The sequence below is a fragment of the Leptosomus discolor genome, chromosome 12 (genome assembly GCF_034619465.1).
Source record: "Leptosomus discolor isolate bLepDis1 chromosome 12, bLepDis1.hap2, whole genome shotgun sequence".
Taxonomy (NCBI): Eukaryota; Metazoa; Chordata; class Aves; order Leptosomiformes; family Leptosomidae; genus Leptosomus; species Leptosomus discolor.
In genome coordinates, this window is record NC_141402.1 from 1420727 (window position 1) to 1432188 (window position 11462).

Here is an 11462-nt window from a genome sequence, read left to right on the forward strand (position 1 = left end):
ATCATGGATGTGTTAGAGCTGCTAATGACTGGCCTAAGGTGCAGAGCCAAGAAAAACGCTCCAGCAGGCTCTGCACGGTGTAAAAACAGCTCGAATGCACAGAGGTCTTGTCATGGGGGATCCTTCCACGTTGCAGCAGTTCAAAGCGGCACCCCAAACCCCGCAGCCCTCACCCCCTGCCCAGCCCGAAGGTGACGGCAGGGTGGCCGAGCTGCCCCAGCCCTGCCCTGCTCGCCGAAGCCAGCAGCCTTCCTCCTCCTGCTCCCACGGTCCCTCCACCCCTGCCCTAACCCCGCGGCCGCCCTCTCGTGCGGAAGCTTTAGCCGCTCGCAGGACGTACGGCGCGAGGTCGGCGTCACCGCGGACCCGAGAGCAGCCCCGAGCCAGCCCAGGCTGTATCTCCCAGCAGGGACACAGTCTTTTTTTTTTTCCCCTCCTGTGACGTGTCCTAAATGGCTCATGACCCAACCGCTGTGCCCCAAGGGCCACCTCCATGCGTGACACTACGTCCCCGAGTCCGAGGGTCGCCAGGGCTTTGCTGGCAGGGGAAGCCCCTGTCCCCGTCCCCCCGCCCCCGCGCTGGCCGGGCGAGCACAGAGCAGACACGCAGGCCCCGGTGCCTCGTCTTTACGTCGCTTTTATTTCACACCGAAACGAGGAAAACAAAGGAACCGCTTTTGAACCCTGTGGCCCTTCCCCTGCCCCGCGGCAGGCGACACCGAACGGAAATAAATAGGTGGGGAGCAGGGAGGTGCTGCTTGTCCTGGGGTGCAGCCATGCCCCCCCCCCCCCTTCCCCCCAATGCTGCCTGGGGATGGAGGAGCCCGGGGGGCAGCACCCCGGCTTCGCCAGGGGCCAAACCCCACCGGGCCCTGCCCAGCAGCAGCTCTGCAGCCCCAAAGGAACCGGGGGAACGGGGCAGGAGGGTGGAGGCAGAGCTGGGGGGGCAGCAGGGGGGGGGGACACGCAGCCCCGAGGGGATCGCTGTGGCCCGCAGAGGGGGCTCGGAGTGTCATCTCCCAGGGCCCCCTCGGTCTCAGGGGACCCAGCACCCTCGTCTCCTTCCTGTGGGCTCAGGGCCCATCGCAGGCTCCGGCCCCCAGGGTGCTCCTGGCTGGGAAATGAAGGCTGCGGCGGAGTTGGCAGGAGGGGGACGGTGGCCACACGCCACCACCCTCACTCCTCACCCTCCAGCTTGAGGCTGACGCTGCGGGGCTTGGCCCGGGGCAGCCCCGGGGGTGCCGGCGGGGGTCCCCCATCCCGCTCCACCTGGCTGGAGCCCCGCGACCGCAAGAGCTGGCTTTGCTTGCGTAGGAAGTCGACGGGCGCCGGGCAGCCGTAGGTGCCTTTGCCCAGCACCGGCCGCGGGGGTCCCTTGGGGGAGTGGGCCAGGGCCGCTGCTTCCAGCTGAGCCAGGTGGGCTACGTAACCCTCGGAGAGGAACTGCGGGACACACGGACAGCCTGAGCCGGGGGCCCAAGCCGTCACACGCTCCCTCGGCCCTGGGCGGGGAGGGGGGTCAGCAATTGTCCCCCACAGCCCCAGCCTGCCCCCAGCCCCACCACCGTACCTGGCACTGGTTGTGGAACTTCTTGACGGCCCGGCCCACGATGTAGATGTGCGCCGGTGCGAGCCCCAGCGAGCTGTAGACGGAGACGTCCTTGGTGGAGCCGTAGCCGGCGACGATGGTAATCTCCGCCTGCCCACAGACAGGAGCGTTAGGGCAGGGAGTGACCCTTCCCGCGGGGACAGCCACCCCCCAGGGGACTGGGACACCCTCGTTTTACAAGGGAGGGTTGCAAAGCCCACGGGCTGCCCCTCTGTGCCCTGAGCAGGGTCCCAGGGCAAGGGGGTTGGTGCCAGCGTGGTCCAGCTCCAAGCCTCCCATGCAGCTCCGCTGATCCCCGAGCTGGAGACGGGCGCAGGCTACTACCCCCCCCACCACCATGGGCCCCGTGTCCCCACCCCACCAGCGTCCCCGTCCCCACCTCGGCGCGCAGGCTCTGCAGGAAGGCGGCTTTCTGGCGCAGGGGGTCGTGGGTGAGCCCGTCGCAGAAGGAGACGGCGCCGTGGGGGAAGTTGTGCTGGGAGAGCCAGGCCACCACGCGATGCTTCTGCATGTCGGGGCGCCCCGTCACGTAGATGATCATGTAGCCCGAGTCCTGCCAGTGCCTAGGAGGGGACAGGTTGTTGCTGCCAGGAGCCTGGGAGGGGACAATCCTGCCGGCAGGAAGCCCCCAGGCACCTCCCAACACATCACACATGGGTGCTGCCTCCAAAACCTTCCTCCTCCCGGGGATTTTAGCAAGGCCGAAGGCACAGCAGAGCTGTGGGGTATCACAGCAGTTTCAGGACCAAAACCAGGAGGGGACTTGTTTTCCCCCACGAGAAGGCACCAGCGCTGAGATGCTGTGAGAACTCTGTGGGCGAGGGGGCAGCGGGAGATCCCCCAGCTCATCCCTGGGAAGGCAGCTTGCTCCGACGCCCCCCGCTATACCCCCCTCGGGTTGTCACCACGAGCAGAGAGAGAGATTGTCCCCTTTATTTGAAAAGCACCGACCGTACGACGTCGACAGCCCCCGCCCGCACTTTGGGGTCGCTGCCCATGATGGAGACGCTGGCGGTGAAGGAGCCATCGATGCTGAACACGACCGACTCGGTGCCCCGGGCCACCACCGTCAGGTACGCCTCGGCGTAGCTGTGGTCCCCCCTGGGACGGGAGAGCGGGGAGGCTCAGGGGAGGCTCTGCCCCAGCGGGGGCAGGTCGAGCTCTGCCGAAAGGGCTGGAGGAGAAACCGAGACGGCACGGCACGCCCGCCTCTCACCTGACCACCATGCGCACGGGGTAGATGCCGATGGCCAGAGCCTTGTCCGGAGGGATGGTGAAGGTCAGGCGTCCGCTGCCGCTCGTCACCTCCGTGCCGTAGTACAGCCACTTCCCCGACAGCGGCTGCGTCATGATGTAGATGTCCACCTGGGAGAGGGAAAAGGGCTCAGCGTGGACTGAACCTCCCCATCCTGCCATGTCCCCAACCTACGAGGCCTCACGACCCTCTCCCACCCTCCCGCAAGGTCCTATGGGGTCCTGTTGACCCCGTCCCTTCCCCCGCCGCGGGTGACACCAGCCCCGTGCCCCCTCCTGGGCATCCCCACCCTGTTTGATGGGGTCCTGGTGGCACCCATGAGCCCAGCGGTACCTTCTCCCCAGTCAGTGTCACCACATCCAGGGGTCCGTACATGAAGCGCCCGCTGAGGACCTGCGCTTTGCCCTCGCACACGATCACGTCGCTGGCCCGGTGGTTGGCCGTCACGTTCTGCGGGGACACGGGGCGGGGGGGGGGGGGGACTCAGCAGCTCACACCGGGACCCGATGGAGCCCCCCGAGGTGGCACAAGGGCCCCACCGGGCTGCGGGACCACCCCGGCATCCTCCTGGTAGAGGGGGAGCAAACCCTCCCAGCTGCATCACCCCACGGCCAGGGTCTGCCCAGGCACCCGCGGGTGGCCAGAGCCCGGCGCTGCCCCCGGCAAAGGGTCGGGCTCCCGATGGCCACGGGCCACGTACCCGGATCTTCACTTGGGTTCGCTTGCGCTGCCACTTCTCCCGGGGGATGGCGGGGCTGTAGATAGAGCTCTCCTCGCTTTCCGCCGGCTGCGGCCCCTCCTTCTCCATCACCTGCCGGGCGGCACAGCCCCGGCTCAGCCTCTGCCAGCCCCGGCGAGCCGCGCCGCCCGCTCCACCGTGCCCGCCGTTACCTGGCGCAGGATGAAGGCCACCACGTCGGAGGACTCCCAGTAGCTGGCGTGGAAGAGGTGGGGCAGGGTGATGGTGGGGAAGGCGGTGAGGGCGTCGGGGCAGTACAGCGAGTAGTCGATGCGCTTCGGGCCCCACCAGCGCTCCAGGACTGCGGGGAGAGCTGGGATGAATCCGTGCCCGGACCTTATCCCGCATCGAGCGCCCCAAGGTGCCAGCGCGGGATGGGAGGCGATGGGCAGGGGTGGCACTTACTCTTGACCACTTCGTTGGTGCTGGCGGGAGTAGGGGGGTCTCCCGGCTCGCTGCCCCTCCAGAAGCCCCCGAAGCTGCCGGTGGGGGTAGGGGGGGCGGCCACGTCCACCTCGGGCAGGAACAGGGCAGAGTGCATCTGCAGGGCCTCCGCTGCCGAGAGAGACGAGTGAGGACACACAGAGCCCCTGGGGGACACCAACCACCACCCTGGGGCACCCCCACCTCCAGCACAGCCCCACGGGGGTGAGCGTGGCTTGCACATCACGTGTCTCCCCCCACCCCACCCCAGCCGGGCTCCAGGTGCTCTGGGTACCCCGGCACAACGCCGGAGCCCCTAACGCACCCCGGGGGTGGCCGGGACCAGCCCAGCGCGGGGGGTGCTCACCCAGCAGGGAGGAGGTGCCGTCACCCAGGGGGTACTTCTGGTAGCGGGGCACGCTGAGCGGGGGGACGGCGTGGAAGGCCTTGGCCAAGAGGGGCTCCAGGCGAGAGGCGCAGGGGTCGGCCGCGTGGAAGAGGTTGTAGATCTGCTCGCAGGCAGGACGCAGCTGGGCCACTGGGGTGGAGAGAGGGGGGTCAGGGCTGCCCAGCGAGGAGCCCGACGGGGATGGGGCATGAGAGGGGGTGGGCACGGGGCAGCGCAGCCGGGAGCTCAACACCCAGCGGGGAGAAAGCAGAACCCAGCGAGAGGAAAGGCTGGGGGAGGCAAACCCAGGACCACCGGTGACAGCCAGGGGACAGGCTGGGGCTGGCACAGAGCGGGGAAGGGGATGCTCAGGCATGTGCCAACACCAACACCCAGGCAGCAAGGGCTGGACGTGCACAGGGCTCAAACCCAAGTGGGGCTCAAACCCAAGTGGGGCTCTTTGGGGAGGTCCCGGGGGGGGCGCTCAGGCTTGCAGGGGGAGCACAACTTGGGGGGGGGGTCCTCACCATCCAGAGCGGGCATGACGGTCTTGCGCAGCGCGAGCACCAGCCCCAGCGGGGAACCAAAGAGGAAGAAGCCGGATACCTTAAAGTCGAGGCGGGTGCCGGTGCCCTCCGCCCCGTCCAGCGCCGCGGTGCCGCTCCGGGGTGCCTCTGCCTCCTCGCTGGCCTGCAGGCTGGGACAGCGGGGCCAGTGGGCATGGGGAGAGACAGAACCGTCCTGCTCGCACCAGCCCAGGGGCAAAGCTGCGCCCAGTACAGCCCCGTTAGCCCGGAGAAGCTGCTGGAAGCAGGGAAGCTCCAGCAAGACACCCCCAGGGCAGGCTGCCACCCCCGTGCAATGCTCCTTCCCAGGCTGGTGCAGACAGGGAATTCGTCCTTTCCATAAAGCACAAAATTAGTCAGGACAGCAGCAGGGCTCCCACGGGGATGGGCCACCGTGCCCCCCGCCTTGCTCTCACCTGCACGAGGAGCTGTGATGGTGGCCGTCCCCCTGCTCCCGGCAGGGTGGCTGCGTCCCCGGCTCGGGGCTGGTCTGGCCTGAGCCCACGGCTCCGTCCGCCCCGTCGGCCAGAGGGTCCCTGCCGCCGCACAGCTCGGGGGAGACGGGCTCCGTGCTCTGCGGGGAGAGGGGCGGCGAGCGCCCGCACCCCGCTGAACCACCCCCCCGCCGCCAACCCTGCCCCCCAGCACCCAGGGGCGCGAATCCCCTTCCCACCCTCCCCAAACCCGGCCGGCGGCGGGGTGCTGCCGGCAACTCACCAGGCTGCCGCGGCGGCTGCTGCCGCGGCTGCCCCCCGAGCCCGCCCGGCTCTGGCAGAGCGCGTCGAAGCCCAGGATGCCGCCCACGCAGTCCCCCAGCAGCACCACCTGCGAACGGGACGCACCCGTGCCGAGGGCGACGAAGGACGGAGCCCCCAAGCCCCCCACCCAGAGGCAAAGTGGTGGCCAGCGTAGCCGAGCCCCAGCTGGAGCCCGGAGCCCCCCCCAAATCTCCTCTCACCTGGCCGCAGAAGCCGGCTCCCTCGCCGGAGTGCAGGAAGGCGCCGTACGCCTGGTTGGCACGGGCGATGACGGCCGCGACGGCGTGCTGGTAGCTCCCCGAGGAGGTGGCCAGCAACGGGAGGGCTGCCAGCGGGATGTGGTCCTGGCTGCTGGACAGGCTGTCCCTGTCGTGGCTGTAGGGGCTGAGCCTGAGGGTGGGGAGAGGGGGGGGACACGGAGGGGAGAGCATGAACAGGGCTGCCCCGACGGCCCCGTCCCACTGCGCAAGGCTTGCTCGCCCCGGGATGCTGCACTGGGAGTTATCCCCATCCCATCCCATCCCATCCCATCCCATCATCCCATCCCATCATCCCATCCCATCATCCCATCCCATCCCCCCATCCCATCCCATCCCATCATCCCATCCCATCATCTCATCCCATCCCATCCCCCCATCCCATCCCATCATCCCATCCCATCCCATCCCATCATCTCATCCCATCCCATCCCATCATCCCAGCCCATCCCATCATCCCAGCCCATCCCAGCCCATCCCAGCCCTTGTCCTGGGTGACACCCCAGGAGAAGGAAAGTCCCCTCCCACAGCTCTGGGGTGGTTTTCCAGGGGGGACAACCCCCTCCTCGCCCCACAGCACGGCACGCGGCGCTGCCGCCCGTACTTGGAGACGAGGGCGTAGGCGGCGGCGCAGATGGGCGGGCAGGGCACCAGCCGCAGCGCCACGTGCCCCAGCGCCTCGGGGAAGTGGACGCGGGTGACGGCGTCGAAGGTGGCCGCCAGCGTCTGCACGTCCGCCTGCTTGGAGCCCGGCTCGCCCGCTCCCTGGTCCAGGATGTTGCCGCTGTGGAGGATGAGGAAGAGAGCGTGGATCCGGCACGCCTGCGCCGCGCTCTCCGCCGAGCCGCCCTGCGGGAAGGAGAGCGCTGCCGTCGGCACCCGTGCCGGGGGGCGGGGGGCACGGCCGGAGAGCACGACCCGAGGGAGGGGACGAGTGGGGCACGCACCTCGGGGAAGCTGGACACCCCCAACCCTTCACCATCCGCCTTGGAGGCGCCGGCTCCGTCCCCTGCGAGGACACCCCCCCGGTGAGCCCAACCGGGGCGTCCAGGCAGGGATCGGCCCCCTCCCAGGACACCCACGCCGGGGTTTGGGGCCGGGGCCCCCCCTCGCCGCTCACCCAGCGCCTCGTCCAGCTCCGCCGGCCGCTCCAGCGTGTCCAAGAAGTCGTTGGAGCTCCACTTGGTCATCTCCTTCGCAAAGACCTCGTCGCTGTCGGACAGGTCCTCTGCGGCGGCAGGGAGGGGACGGTGGGTGGGGGGAGCCCCCCTGCGCTTGCGCCCCCACCCCAAGAACCGCCCCCTGCCGGGCGCATCCAGTCACCCCGAGCTGGTGCCAGGCCCCTGCCACCGAAAAGCGCAGCCGTGGCCACAGGGCTGCCCCCGCCGTACCGTGGGCATCGAAGAACTCCTCTTCGGAGCTGTTCTCGGAGTCGCGGGCGATGTTCTGCATCCGCCACTCGGACAGGCTCTGAGGAGACACCCCCCCTGCCACCAGCGTGGGGTCAGAGCCCCCCTGCAGCGAGACCCTGCTCCTGCACCCAGACCCCCCCGTGGGGAGACCCAGGGCCACCCCTGGGTCACCCAGAGCTCCCCCCCAGGAGCCCCAGGCCAGGGAACAAAGCGTTCCCTGACGCATCTCCTATGGAGAACAGCAGCTGGGCGGGGGGTCGGGGATCCCCATCCCACCCCACGCAGGACCTGGTCTCTCACCTCCATGCTGGGAAGAGTAAGAGGACCGAGAAGAGGTGGACCACTGCTTGGCAAAGGTATCGTCAGGGGAGGCATCGGCCGCCCCCTGCGCCTCGGCCCCCTCCTGCCCGCTGGCACCCCCCGGCTCCGGCCGCCCCTCGGGGCTGGGCCCGGCGGCGGGGGTCTCCTCGGCCTCGCCGCACTTGGCCATCTTCTGCGCCAGCATCCGCGCCGTCTCCTCCTCCAGCTGCCGGATGTCCTCCATCGTCAGGTCCGTCCACTCGTCCTGCCAGCACCAGGCCTGGCGGTGGGCGCGCAGCATCACCTTCCGCAAACCTGCGACGTGGCGGCGGGTGGGAGGGCGGGGAGCGAGCCCGGCATGGCCCCGGGGCTCCCCAAACCTGTGTCGTATCCCTCCCCCCCCACCACCCCCCAGCGGTGCCAAGGTGCTGGCGGCCGAGAGCTCGCCGCTGCCGTCCGTGTCCCCCCCCCCCCCCCCCCGCCCCGCACTCACCCACGTCGTGGATGAACTGCTCGATTTTGGACTGCATCCCCCAGTAGCGGAACTCCACCTTGCAGAGCTTGTAGGCGCACATCAGGGGCCCGCCGGCGGCCACCTCCAGCCAGTCGTCCCCCAGCGGGCCCCGGCCCGTCTTGGCCGAGTGGTAGAGCTTGGGGTCCTCCTCGGGCTTGTATTCCCCGGGGGAGATGGGGTCACGCACGATGTCGATGGTGTCTGCAAGGAGGGGGGGAGGGGGGAACAGCGCTCGTCACCTTGCGGCGCTCCGTGAGGGGACACGGGCAGGCGGGAGCCCCTCCTCGGGCAGAAAAGCGGGGGAAAACGCCCGAAAATCAGAGGGGGCACCCGCCAGCGTTCCCGCAAGCCGTGTGCCCAACGCAGCCGTTGGCAAACGCTCTCTATCCTGCGGCTCTAACGTCAAAGATGCTCTTGATTCCACCCAAACTTGTCCCGTCCTTGCACGGGGGGGGCCCGATCCGGTGCCCCACGGAGCGGTACGGCTGCGAGAGGCACCGGGGGCCGTGGGGGGGTGAAGGCACGGAGGAGGCGAAGCGTGCGAAGAGCCAGGGGCTGGCACGCATACACGCATTAGCCAGGAGATTTGGCAGCCGGGAGAGCGGCCCCGGCGACCCCGGGATCCGGCGGCCGGATGGAGCCGCTCGGCGCAGCAGGGAGCCCCACCGGCTGCCCCCCACCCCCGCCCCAAGGCCTCAGGGTCCCCCAGTAACGGGTCACAGACCCCAGCAAAACCACTGTGCGACCCAGGAGGAGACCCCGTCGAGCCAGGGGGGTGCGATGGCAACATCCCCCTTTCCCCAAAATGGGGGTGGCCTGCCCAAAACTGAAGGGGGGGGGGAGCTCACGGATGATACGCAGGAAAATGTGACCCGATAGCCCTCGGGGGGGCTGTTCAGGTCCAACCCTGCACAAAATCTCCTGCAGTTTGGGTGCTCCAGCCCCGGCTCTAGGCCGGCTCCTTCCAGCCTGGTCTTGGGGCGGGGGGTGTCCCAGGGTGCAGGGTGCACCCTGCAGAGCTGTCCCCAACTCACCCCCCCAGGCTGGGCCAGACCCTGCATCTCTTTGCCCCCGTTGATGCCCCCAAGGTGCCTGCTGGCCTCTTCCTCCAGCTTGGGCCAAAAAAAAACAGGGAAAAAGGACTTTTAAGAGTCAGAAAGTGAGGAACTGTCGCAGGGCAGGTGCTAAAAAACGGAGCTTTTCCCGCTGCAACCCCTCCAAACCCCCCCGGGCCTGCCAAACACACCAACGGGGCGGGAAAGCAGCCCCCGCAGCGCCCAAACGGCGCGGCAAGAAAGGCTGAGAAGGCACCCCGGGGCTGGCACCCCCCCGACCTGCGCTGGTGTCACCCCCAGTGATCCCTGTGCAACGGGTAAAGCACCTCCACGGCCACGCCACGGACACTAGAGGTACCCCCAGCCCCAAAACCGCCGCTGCCCGGCGCGGGGCTGATGCACGGCACATGGCTCGGCCGCAGCGGCGAGGCAAACGTGAGCCCTGAAATCAGCCGAGCAGCTCGGGTGATGGCAGGGTGCGGGGAGCCGGGACAAGACCTGCTGGCCCCAAGCGGCTCCCGGCAGCGTCTCCTGATGACCTGCGGGTGCCTTGGCTTTCACCGCCGCGAGAAAATTAGCGAGGACCCTTATCCCCGCAGCCCACGCCAAAAGCCCGGACCACTTCGCTCCGCCGCCCTTCGAAACACGAGGTGGGGTTTAAACCTGTCCGTGCTACAAGATACCAGGGCGAGAGCGAGAGCTGGCGAAGAACATCGCGGTGGGGTCTGCCCCGGGGCTGGTCCCGCTCCCCGTGGGAGGCAGCAGCCCCCCGAGACGCAGCGTGCCCTGCGGAAAGCCCCCAAAACGGGCACCGGGCGGGGGTGGGGTGGGGGTAAAACCAGGCAGGGCAGCGGGCACAGGGCTGTGCTACCCACTCGGCCCCAGGCGGCTGCTCAGTGGTGGCAGGGGCAGAATTTGTGCGTCCCCTCTCGGGTCCGAGCCGCCACCATCCCGGCCGGACATCCCCGGTGCCGCAAGAGCCGATGAAAGAAATAGGTCAGATGAATCATTTCCTCCGAGTGCCTATTTTAGGCCTCCATTTTCAGAGGCAGCGCGTCACGCTCTGCACTCCAGCGCCTAAAACGACGAGATCGACACCAGCGGGAAAGCGAGGCCGCCGGCAGCCAGGGCCAAACCCACCGGCGAGGGAGGAATCCCAGCCCGGGCTCCCGGCTCTGCCCACCGGTTCCCCCCGAGGGGCCCGGCGCTGGAAAGCGATCTGGAGCAAAGCCCTGGGGAGCCGGGGAAGCAGGGCAGGGGGTAGGGAAATGGGGACAGCTTTTCCAGCTCCCCCCCCCCCCCCGCCTCCAGCGGATCCAAAACACCCTGTAGGAGTCTGGGGTGGGTTCCCACGTGCACCCGGAGAGGGGCTGGGAGGAAAAGCCGTGCCAGACGGCGTGAGACGGACACGGAAGGAGAGGAGAGCAGGCTGGCACCAGGAAGGGGAGGGCTGCAAGCAGATACACAGGCAAGGGAAGAAGGCAGAGGACAAAATTGCCCCCCAAAACGTCTTTAATGCAGGCCAAGGGAGCGGGCAGGGAGCTGTGGGCAGGGTGCTTGGGGCACGGGCACCTTCTCCCGCCAGGGTCCCCCCCATAGCCATCCCCAAAACACAGGGAGAGCAAAGCCGAGCGTGTCGCAGACCCCGAGCCCCCACAGCCGGCGGGGAAGCTGAGCCCCTCGGGCACCGCAGCGCACCCAGCCCGGCGAGCGCCGCGTGGGAACGCCGGCAGGCACCGGGTCCCGCCTGGCGCCCCGAGCCAGCCTGGCGGGGGCCGTACGCACCCAAAATCCTCTGCCTCTTCTCAGCCGCGCTCAGGTTGAAGACGTTGGTCTGCTGGCCCGCGTCCGGCCGGTAGTAGGTCTCGATCTCGATGGAGAACTTCTCCACGAAGGGGCAGGTGTACCTGGGGGGACGTGCGGGGATGGGGCTGAGCCCCGCGGCCCCGCCGGCCCCGCAAGCCCACCCCAACGCCCCCCGCCGGGTCCCAACCTGGTGCGGGTGTAGGGATAGGCGTTCCAGGATTCCTCCTCCACCTGCAGCGCGGCCTTGGGGAGCAGCGCCCGAAACCAGCTGGGGATGTGGGAGCCGACGTGGTAGATCTTGTGGGTGTACTGGCCGTTGCCGCCGGGGCCGTCGCTGTAGGGCCGGTTGGCCAGGATCTCCACGCCGCTGCCCTCGCCGA

At 68.9% G+C, this 11462-nt stretch overlaps 1 protein-coding gene across 1 annotated transcript in view; it reads right to left on the reverse strand.

Annotated features, from left to right (window-relative positions):
• Window positions 1-1176: 1176 nt before the first annotated feature.
• PITPNM1 (phosphatidylinositol transfer protein membrane associated 1) overlaps window positions 1177-11462 on the reverse strand; it is a 10743-nt gene continuing 457 nt past the window's right edge. The window contains exons 2-23 of the mRNA XM_086472368.1: window positions 11270-11454; window positions 11062-11183; window positions 8201-8422; window positions 7708-8022; window positions 7387-7482; window positions 7116-7223; window positions 6943-7004; window positions 6600-6844; window positions 5939-6128; window positions 5698-5805; window positions 5397-5554; window positions 4942-5111; window positions 4394-4564; window positions 4009-4158; window positions 3756-3904; window positions 3565-3675; window positions 3198-3314; window positions 2826-2974; window positions 2561-2710; window positions 1989-2172; window positions 1571-1699; window positions 1177-1443 (exon numbers count right to left, since the gene is read on the reverse strand). Of these exons, the coding sequence (XP_086328494.1) occupies window positions 1177-1443; window positions 1571-1699; window positions 1989-2172; window positions 2561-2710; window positions 2826-2974; window positions 3198-3314; window positions 3565-3675; window positions 3756-3904; window positions 4009-4158; window positions 4394-4564; window positions 4942-5111; window positions 5397-5554; window positions 5698-5805; window positions 5939-6128; window positions 6600-6844; window positions 6943-7004; window positions 7116-7223; window positions 7387-7482; window positions 7708-8022; window positions 8201-8422; window positions 11062-11183; window positions 11270-11454 (3558 nt within the window). The remainder of the gene's footprint in view (window positions 1444-1570; window positions 1700-1988; window positions 2173-2560; window positions 2711-2825; window positions 2975-3197; window positions 3315-3564; window positions 3676-3755; window positions 3905-4008; window positions 4159-4393; window positions 4565-4941; window positions 5112-5396; window positions 5555-5697; window positions 5806-5938; window positions 6129-6599; window positions 6845-6942; window positions 7005-7115; window positions 7224-7386; window positions 7483-7707; window positions 8023-8200; window positions 8423-11061; window positions 11184-11269; window positions 11455-11462) is intronic.